This window comes from Fukomys damarensis, unplaced genomic scaffold (genome assembly GCF_012274545.1).
Source record: "Fukomys damarensis isolate Sample0158 unplaced genomic scaffold, DMR_v1.0_HiC HiC_scaffold_3, whole genome shotgun sequence".
Lineage (NCBI taxonomy): Eukaryota > Metazoa > Chordata > Mammalia > Rodentia > Bathyergidae > Fukomys > Fukomys damarensis.
The window spans coordinates 21,456,550-21,467,739 of NW_022900915.1; the positions used below are offsets into that span (position 1 = coordinate 21,456,550).

The window sequence follows — 11,190 nt, forward strand, 5'->3', positions numbered from 1 at the left end:
TAATTATTTTCTTTAAAAGATTCTAAATGCTACAAGACTTGATTTATTTTTTTTTTAATTAGTTTTTTGAGACAAGGTCTCACTATGTAGTTGAGACTGACCTGGAACTCACTATGTAGCCCAGACTGGTCTCGAACTCACAGCCATCTTCCTACCTCAGCCTCCCAAGTGCTGGGATTACAGGCGTGCGCCACCACGCCCAGCCTCTTTGATTTAAATTAACTGCTTCCATTTCATTCAGTCAACTAGTATTTTATTTATAGAATGCCCACCATAAGCAAGGAGGCCTTGTAGGGCACCCACAATGGAGTCATAGGAAGGATTTTGTCTTGTGTACTGATGACACTGAAAAGATGCCAGAGGAGTTAAAGGGAAAAGGCTAGATTTTGTTTTTAAAAAACCAAAAAAGCACATAAAGGTACAAATTCCCAATGATGAATGTCATCATAATGTATACTTAAAATGTACCAATACACTTAATGAATTAAAAAAAAATACTTTGCCTTCTGAGTTAAGAACAAGTATGGCAGAAAGAGGAAGGCAGGGGGACATGTATGGGCCAGATTTAGGACATGACAAGATCAAGGTGACAGAAGTAAAGAATTTTAGATGTGAAATTTCTGGGTGATGACAGGCACTGGTGATTGCTACTCTGAGCTTGAAAGAGGCTGGCGGGAGACTAGTGTCTACTTCTAGGTGTCTGCTCAGCACAGGCGGCATGGCAGTGCTCGTCCGGGAAAGGGAATACTAGAAGATGTCCTGGCTTGTGGGGAAAACAAAGGTCATGAAAGTGATCTTGGACACGCTGAGCTGGAGGTACACTTACAATCACAGAAGAAAATACTGGGAAGGATTCAGACAAACACCGGGAAGGACTCAGAAAGAGAGTTTGGTCAGAGATGAGATCAAGCTAGTGATGTGTATTCTATAGATTCCATCTCTTTAGCAGTAATAACTGAAACCTGAGTAGAAGAGACTGGAGATAACACCTAAGAGTGAGGAAAGGAGACGATAAGGGGCCAAGTCATCAGGGCCCCAGTATTTAATGGATGCATAAAGAACTATCAGAGAGATAAAGAACTATCCAAGAGGCAGGAGGAAAACCAAGTAAGCATGAGTGAGTGGAAGCCTTGGTCAGGCAGTGTTTTAAGAGGTGATGATGGTCAGTGTCAAATGCTGCTGAGAAGTGAAGACAATGACTAAAAATATCCATGGAATCCAGGGTCACTGGCAAGAGCCTTCAATGAATGATGGAGGGTAAGGCCAGACTGAGAGAAACTGAGGGTCTGGAGGAAGTGATGAAATGAACTCAGCTCATGACTACTACTGCTTTAGCTGGGCAGTAACACGAGAAAATGAGAGAGTCTGAGTGCCCACTATTTTCTACTTTTATTTTCAACACAAGAACAAGGTTCACTTAAAAGCCAACTAAAAGGATCTCCTAAGAAAGTGTTGGCTGTGAGAGGGAGGGGGAGATGGAAGGGAAGAGCAGTAAAAGGACCCTGAGGTTGGTGAAGGGGTCCTTACCAAGGAGAGGTGGAGGGCAACAAGGCCTCTACGTATCAGAAACAAAGAAGCAAAGGACATCCACACTAGAAAGCTCTGTCTAATGCAGCTCTCCCTCCACAGGGGAAAGTGAGGTCACCAGCTAACAAGAGTAGAAGACTGGATGTGGTGAATACAGAAAAGAGAATGAGTAAAGAGTCCAGGGCCATATGAGGTACTGAAGCAGCAATTTACAGAGAACTTTGGGATCACTTTGTCATCACCTGAGTAACTCCTGGCAGGTTGCTCAGGTCAAGAACAGCTTTTGTTAGATTGTTTAACACAGGATGCTACATTTTTTCTTGGAAGGATAAAAACTGATAAAAAGAGGACAGACAAATCTATTTCAATTGATAAATCTAACATTGGAACAAGACCACCAAGGTTTCAAATAAATTCTACCAATCCAAAGTAATCTAAATATGTGAATAAACTATTTTTTAATCCCAATTAATTGAATCCCATTTTTCTAATTCTAATTTCTTTCAAAATTATTTCAGGAAATTTCACCCAAACTGTTTCATTGACATTATTTTTATCTCCATAAGTATTAATAAAAAATAACATGACCAGTGCATAATTCTAATCCCAGCACTCTGAGAGGCTGAGGCAGGAAGATTAAAAAGTTCAAGTCCAAAATAGACAACTTGGTGAGACCCTGTCTGGAAAAAAAAGAGGACTTGGGGCATAGCTTAGTGCAAAGGCCCTGGGTTTAATCTACAGCACTGCAAGTAAAACAAAACAAAATCCAAATGCAAATCTTATACAATATTAAAAGTTATCTTCCATGAATGTGAGCTGTGTTACAAAGACACCTGTATGTTGGAAATTTTAACATAAATGTAAAGAGTAAAAGGTCATCATTTCAAATTTGGTATGACAAAGACTAACCAACATCAGACTATGGCAGTTATTTTTTCTTACCACATCCAGGCCACTTCTTTTTTCTAGCAGTATTCGAAATAAATTAGCGGTAATTTTGTTATCATGGACACCTTGCCCAAGGCCACGATTATCATCTTGCATGAGTCTTCTATCCATAATGACTTCAATATGACCTAATACAGAAGCAAACAAACAAACAAACTGACCAAGATTATTTAATACAGATATTCACTGAAGATTACTTAAATAGAAGGCATAAGGTCTTGCTTTAAATTTCACCTCCAGTTAAGGAAATGGACCCAGGCACCCATAACATGGGCTTCCTCTTGGTAATTGCCCTTGGGGAACACGCTCTCCAGTATGTGAAGTACCCCCCAGTCCCTACCCATCCATGTGTGGAAGCACAGAATACACGTGATACCTAATGTAAAAAGTGAGCTGTGACAAAGAACACACAAGGTGCTGTACTCATTATTTGCCTGGCTCCTTCAGACATTTATTTCTGGCAACTCTCAGAAAGTAAGAAATTGATGACATGTACGGTTACCAAAATTATACAGAGAAAGGATCAAAGTATCTCAATAGAAAATTAAACAAAACTTAATCAGTGCCTATTGTCTATTTTCTTTTTTTATCCTGAATCACTTTCTCTGTTTCAAATTCCTAAGACTTTATCACTTTATTTTTCTATCTTTATCATCTCTACTCCTTGTCTTATTTTGAGAGGTAGCAGGGAAAAATGACCATGAACCATGATTTAGAAAAGAACTAAGTTTGATCTACAACTTCACATCTCTGCAAACTTAGGCAAGTTATCTAAGCTTTTGGAGTCTCAGTTTCTGCATTCAGTAAATCACAACAATGACAGCGATCCCTGCAAACAACAGGCTATCGAGAGAAGAAAGTCATCATTACAAACACCTGTGACATCGAGGTCTAGGTCCCCTGTCCTTCACCTGACAACTGAGAGAGAAATCATCACTTTATGTTGTTCTCATGAAATCCAAAATTAATAGTCTACTTCTCAAAAGAAAAAAGCTGGAGCAAAGACAGGCAAGTTGTAACCAGAGAAGATAATTAATACATTTGGCCACAGAAAAATTATACACTTAAAAGTGTGACCTTCTAGAGCAAAAACGAATTTCAGCAGCACATACCACTTCGCAAACTCGAAACACCTAAGGACTGAGCAGAGAGCAGTGTCAGGCGGTGCTCAGCATCCTGGACATACGCCGTCGTGGTCATTGGGTAGACGTTTGCTTGAAGAGGCAGTTTGCTCATTGTTATTCTAGGCTGAATCTATAAGAACAAACAATTCTCTTTTAAAATTGTAATATTTACATATCTACTCATAAATTAGTATTAGCATTGAGTTTCCTTCCAAAGAAAGACAGCTTTCTTGTTCAAGCAAAAAAAAAAAAAAAAAGTTTTTTTTTTAAAAAAAAAAAAAAAAAAAAAAAAAATATTTTATTTAAAAATTAAACTGTTTCCTTTAAACAGTATGATGAAAAATTATATGAATCTTAGAAAACAATTTTTAAGTGGGAAAGGAGGAACTTGTCCAGATTTTTAAATAAGCATTTTTATTTAAATTTAGAATAAAAATTCCTAACAAAAGTCTTCTAGCTTCTCATATTTGCATAAAACAAATTATAAAGGTATTAAGTATTCATTTCTCATCTCAATCTAACACACTGCTTTTGTAATGAATGCTAAGCACAATAGCTCCTACCTGCTTTCAAGAAATACTTCTTATTCTTCTTCAATCAGTTTTAATAAATACCTCAGATTTCTCTACCAAATCCTCCAACATTATTATATTATAATCAGATGCATATTTATATTTAAAAACCATTCAAAGTTTACTCTTCTTGTTCAGTTTCAATATAGATAGTTCTACATTCCAGTTTCTCATATCCTAGTATTTGAATGCATGAAACAAAACTTTATTTATTGAGAGAGACTGTCAGTACCCCAAAGCCAGGCTGGGTCACACTAACTCGATCTAACCTTAGGACCTTACCATCAGAGACTCAAACTTAGCGTAGTAGTTAATATATACTGAGTGACTATTGATGAAAGGATAGTCTGCCTGGGTACTTAATGGAGCCGATCCTTAATATTCTCAACAACTTTGCAGTAGGTCTCTCAAATTTCTTCTTGTCCTGGGCTGAACAGGGTCTCCCCCCACTAAATTTATCTCTACCCACACCCAGTGATCACGCTCTTATTTTAAAACAGTCTCTGTAGAAACAGGTATGACCGTAGAGGGTCAGCCTTTACCCAGTGACTGCTGTGCTTCTAAGGAGAGGGAAATTGGGATACAGGGATATACAGAGACACAGGGACAATCAGGTGACAACACAGGAGGAAACTGGAGAGATCATTCGAAAGACCAAGGAATGGCAACTAACAAATACGAGGTTTTCAGCAACTACCAAGCCTAGAGAGAGGCAAGGAAGGCTATGGAACTCTGACAGAATTTTTCCATTGCTCCTTCCCAAGGCTAACCTTCCCACCTCAATTAAACAATATTATTAAACTTATAGAAAAGATGCTTAACACTACCACAACTGGGCTGTTGTTTTTCACCCCACCTCTAAACTTAGTCTAGATTTCTAGTTTTATCCAAAGCTTGGAATCAGCTTATTGTAAGAAATATTTGATTATAAACCTAAAAATAATGTTTTACTTTTTATTCAAGTTTGGTCCTTGAAAATTCACATTTTTTAGTTACTCATTTTTACTGGGTTTTCTCATTCATGTACACACCCACATACAAATAATTGCTTCTATGAGATCTTTTAAGGAAACATTTTCCTTTGTATATAAGGAAAATGAATCATCATAAAGTCAAGGTTTCATTTGAAAACCAAACAACTGTAAGAGAATTAACATGTTAATCAGAATATGTGTTGTAATTTCTGTATTTTAGAAAAGGTTTAAATTTAACTTTTGGAGGAAATCATAAAAGAGAGAAAATTATCACAACCCTTACCACTTATCCCAGCTGAAAATCAGACAAAGTAAAAAGCATATGCTATGAAATTATTTCTATTCATAGCAAGAAACTTCTAAAATACTAACGCTTCAAAAACATGCTTGTGTTCTTAATATTCGTATTCCAAAGATATGTTGCCACACACACTTAGAACACAGATTAGGTTAACAATCAAGACTTCTATCAAATTCTATTAAAGAGAACTATCTTAAAAAATATATGGATTTTCTTACTATTTAAAAGTATTTTATTTTGACTAAATATATGCCTGCCTGCATTTCTAAGATGTTTGTTGTATACATATGTACATATATATGCATGTATGTATATACATAATGTACATATATACAGAGATAAATGTACACACACATACATACACATTGATGAAGAGGGGGAGAGAATTTTCTAAAACTTTAAAGAGTTCATTATTACATGCTACGCTGAAAAATATAGAGGGAAGAGACAAGGGGAAAAAATGAGGACCAAGACCTGTCATGTAAAGGTACAAGATCCCAATGATGAATGTAACTGTACTGTATACCTAAAATGTACCAATAAACTCAATGAGAGAAAAAAAAAGAAAAATATATAATGAATAAATGAAGTACGCATAAAACAATTCCTTGTAAGGAAAAAAGATATCCACCATTCCCTAATTACTTTTTCTTTCTAATAGTTGAACTGATTGATCAATCAACCTACCTAAAGAGAAATGCTAATATCAAGATTTTTAACATGCACAGTGGTCACGAAATCTCCCTTTGAAGAAATAAATCTCTGCAAATAGATGTTCTAGAGAAATGGTCTCTCAGATATTTGTTCTAACTTTGGATATCTGATTGAATATAAAACCCACAATTTTCTGTTAAAACTCAGTTTTATTTTAGAAATAATTTTCCACTTTAGGCATACTTGTGAAATGATTCAAAATTTAACTGGGCCATTCATTATCCTATACAAAAATTACACAGCAATACAACCAACACAACCAACACTTAATTATTTTAAAGAAAATTACCTGGTATCCATTTAGGTCAGTGTAAAATCTATTTTGGCTGTTTATTTCAGAAGAAATTCTCATTGCAATCTCACGGTTATATAAATTTCGGATGTCCACAATATTAGAAATTTCAACAGACTGTCCTTCTATTCCTAAATTGAAAGTGTATACACATTAATAAAGAAAAGAATTATTGCTTCACTTTTCAAATATAGTGTACAGCACTCCTTCAAAGTTACATACATTTTCCTGTTATCAACTTCTATCACTAGAATTTCTCAAACTAACTGGTGTCAGTATTTATCTTTTCCTTTTTTAAATATCAGATAGTAGTATTTATCCAGTGGCACAGTAGTTCAACAAAATGACGAGGAAGCTGAGAAGAAATGTGAATGACACAGAACATGCCTTAAATTCCCCACTGAGTTCTGAGGGGAAAAGAAGCCACGAAAAGAGGTCAGCCCATTCAAGGCGAGTCCTCACCTGTCCCAGCCACCATTCCCAACAGAAACAGCAGGGTCCATTTCTCTACCATTCTCTGCTTACACACTAGAAATTAGGAGCCAGTGAAATTTATCATCTACTGGTTCAAAAGACAGTATATTATTGGCCACAGTCTGTTTTTAGGAATGGAGACAAGAGAGCCAATGAAATGATTTATGGTTGGAAACTGATATTAACATATTAGTATTTGTTGACTATCATCTAGAGAGCTCCCCCGGAGTTAAATCAATTTTAATTGAGTTTGCCATCTCTTAGAAGCTCTTGCTATGGAGAAATTCATTCCACCTTTTTCTAAAAAATTTAAAAAGCAGAAGGCAGCTTAAAACAGCCCCAGATGTATTAAACTCTGTTTCTTTGGGGGCGGGGATAAGCCTAAATGTTTACTAGTATTTCTGTTATTCTACTTTAACTTATCATCAAGTCCTTACTGAATCCCTGGGTCGATTTCAGAGATGGAGAGAGGAGTTGTGAAGAAATCTAACATGCCTAATACAGATGGAGTATAATAGGACAGATACCACAGGATCTTCTCAAGAGAGCAATTAGGAAAGTGATCACAAGAAGTGAGACTCCTCTATCCTATTTCATAAAACTACTGATGCTTTTTGAAGTTCCAAGGACCCTGGAAACTTATTTACCTGTAATATTCTTTCCTTTCCCCGCCTTTCCTTACTACCCCTCATACTGTGTCACTCTGCACTGGTAGGTAGGTAGGTAGGTAGCCAGCAAACTCTTTAAACAAAGAAGGCTGTATAACGAAAAATGGGGAGAGGAAGAATGGAGTTAAGGAACACCCCCCCCACCACCGGGAGCTAAGAAAAATCCCCAGAGCTTTCAGAAAGTGACAGCAAACAGAAGGGAAGCTTTGCCGGGGATTTAGCTCAGCGGTTTGGTGGCCTGCCTTGCAAGCACAAGGACCCAAGTTCAATCCCCGATACCAAAAAAAAAAAAGAAGGGAAGCTTGAATTGGTGAGGAACTGAAAAGAAAGTACCACGAGTCCAGGAGCTGAACTACTATGGAAATGATAAAATATAAACAAATATGGTGATGAATAATACTAAATAGGTCAAAGCCTCTATTAAATCTTCAGCTGCTCAAAAAATAAATACTACTCTTCCAATTCACCTACAACTGCAGCTACTTTCAGGTTTTTACTATGGTATAAAACTATTAGGAATATGAGAGATGCCTCCTTTCTTTGTTTTTAATGGTCACAGTCTGAACCACCTACCTCTCAGCTAAATCCATACATAGATTCCTTTCTACAAGTTATCTATCTTTGCAAAGATAGATGATCCAAATATCCCTACCACTATTAGGAAGTTGGAAAAAAATGTACAACAGAATCTTGTTTGGTTTACAAAATATATTGCTCTAAATGGAAACTGTGCTTTTACAATACTTACATTAACCAGAATATTTTTCATAGCTTAAATGAAAAGCACATGGCATTTTAATAGACAAGTGTTTCCAATGAGTTAAAGGCATCTTAATCACTAAAAGGGATAGGGTTATCACTCAGCAGGAGAGCATGTGCTTAGTATGTGCAAAGTCCTAGTTTTCATCCCCATTGCAAAAAAATACAAAAACAAAAAAACCCAAAACCAAGTTTTAACACTTGGAACAAGAGTACTTCTGTCACACTCTAACTCTTATTGGAAGTATTTATAGGGTTTTAGTACTATTTTTTCCATTCTTTCTAGATTAGGTTTTTCCCAGAGGTCAAAAGAATACAAGAAATGAAATGAACTCTCAAAAAGAGAGAACATCATTAATTTCAATTCCTGTATCTCCAGAAAACATTTACAAAGAACATACTTCAAGGAAAAATTAATAATTTCACATTACCTCTGGCAATAATAAATTATTTCCATTGACAAAGTCATGTATCTGAAGCTCAGTATTATACTCAGATCCCGTTGTGGTTCCAAGTGCTTCCAACTATTTAAAAGCTCTATGTCCAGCCACAATTTGGCAAGACACTGTTGTGAATTTGGAGCCAGGAGAGACTTTTAAAACAAGGTGAAACTTAATATGCCCGTTATGAACAAACCAAACAGAATGTGCCATAATAGTAGAAGGAGGCATCCCTGAGTTCTTGAAGAGAATTTATTATTTTGTAAAGAACGGTAAGTGTGAGACAGAAGATCGCCAGTTTTCCCCTTCCCATGTCCAGAATCCCCTAAGCTGTTCTGCTGCCAAAGAAGCCTCAGACAGACGTGAGGGTAAAAAGCATGGGACACAGGATCCGCTACATCTCTGCAGTACGTGGCAGCAGTGTGACCTTCACTGAAGTGGCACCCTCAGGATAAGCATGGCCAAGGTTTTGAGGCTCTTTTGGGTTTTCTACAGTTCTGGGAAAGAAAATGCCTTGCACTAAGAGTAGTCCTTGTGGGGGTGAGGGTGGAGAGGAAAGAGGAGAGAGTTGAGCCAGGCTCGGGTATAAGAGTTATTTAATTTAATAAAATAGAATTGAGGGGTAAGGGCTTGCCAGCACCCAATCTCTTTAAAGTAAGTCAAAGCTGTTTTTAAATGGCACACTCATTTTAGAAGCCAAGAAAATAATACACAGAGTATTAAAAATTAAAGACCCATGCTCTTTTGCACAGCATCTCCTCCTCACTGAGACCAGCCGAGGAGCACAGTTAGGAGTTCAGGAAGTGCGCACCAGCATGTTCACAGAGGGCTGGCTCCAAGGGGAAAAAGTGGGAAAAAAACAATGAAGTAAACATGAATCAGGTATAAGCAGGCCGTGCGATCCTTTGTAGCAAATGAAATGAAAAAGGTAGCTAATATGTCCCGGAAGAGACAAAGATAGGGCGAAAAAAGCTAAATACAGCACCCTTGTATGGTTTGGGAAACTTTATGCTGAAAACAGGTACACGCGCAGCACCACACACTTACTTCTACAGGTACAGGATGTCCCATGGATGCGCATCCACAGTACCTCTCCTCAGGACTGGCACAGATCCCAAGAGGGATTTCCTTTTATGTGTAATGTGTGACATTTTGTCAAAAGAGTAAACACACATATATGTGCATATGTATTATTTATAAAGTTAACTTTTAGCATTGAGTGGAAGAATACTTTCTCAGACATAAGGAAGAAATGAAACCACAAAGCCTGGGTAACGTCAAGGCTTACAGTCCTAGAATCACTCTCAGAATGATGCTGGACTCCTTCGGGCCTTCCCTATAGCAGATCAGAAAAGCAAGGCCAGGAAGCAGAGTATTTATTTCCCTCTGGACCGGTGACTTTCACCAGTCTAGGGACCTAACGTGGGTACTTCTTAAGGAGAGAAGAGAAAAACGGGAAGGCATCCCTGACACACTCCATGTGTGAAAAGTGGGGTGGTGCAAAACATCCGGGGCAGGGCACAAACTCCAAAGAATGCAGGTGGAAGGCCTGGGCATGGAGCTCCGGGAAGTAAAGACGATGAAAGCCTTTGGCAAATCTGTGGCATCCTTTCTTTGTACTATCTACTCTCTTCTCCAGTCAGGTCCTTGTGAAATCTGCCTGGAACAGCCTAACTCAACTCTGAGCTGCAAAATCTGACAGTTGGCCCAGGCCTCTCCACCTCATTTTAGTTTACAATTCTGAAGTGCAAAGAATCTTTTTCCAGGGAGGATATTCTGATAAAGTCAGATCCCACTTTCACCACACCGAGTCAGCTCAGGAGTGAGAGAGAGGCAACAGTTTGGCAGAAGAAAGCAAGAATCTAGTATCTCAGCAGTCACTTAACATGTGATGAGGACAAGTCATTAGATCCAGATGGGACAATGGCAACTGGCCTACACCCATTTAAGGAGATGAAAAGTGACAGCAGAGGGCTTTTACAGAGCTATTTACCTCTTCAAAAGAAAGCTCATCTAATAAAATGGAAAACACAGAAGAAATGGACAGATTTCTAGATACTTATGAATTACCAAAGTTGAACGAAGAAGATAAAAACATTTTAAACACCCCAATCACAATCAGTGAAATTGAAAATGTAATTAAAAACTTACCAACAAAGAAAAGCCCAGGCCCTGATGGATTCACTGCTGAATTTTACAAGACATTTAGAGAAGAACTACTACCATTACTCTTCAAACTTTTCAATGAAATTGAAAGAGAAGCTATACTTCCAAATTCATTCCTGGAAGCAAGTATCACTCTGATTCCCAAACCAGAGAAAGATACAACCAAAAAGGAGAACTACAGACCAATCTCCTTAATGAATATAGATGCAAAAATCCTTAATAAGATACTAG

The 11,190-nt window shown here is 37.5% G+C and overlaps 1 protein-coding gene across 1 annotated transcript in view; it reads right to left on the reverse strand.

Moving 5' to 3' along the window:
* Positions 1-11,190, reverse strand: part of Man2a1 (mannosidase alpha class 2A member 1) — a 175,779-nt gene that overhangs the window by 20,510 nt on the left and 144,079 nt on the right. Inside the window, exons 17-19 of the mRNA XM_010632228.2 lie at positions 6,450-6,583; positions 3,588-3,729; positions 2,470-2,603 (exon numbers count right to left, since the gene is read on the reverse strand). Of these exons, the coding sequence (XP_010630530.1) occupies positions 2,470-2,603; positions 3,588-3,729; positions 6,450-6,583 (410 nt within the window). The remainder of the gene's footprint in view (positions 1-2,469; positions 2,604-3,587; positions 3,730-6,449; positions 6,584-11,190) is intronic.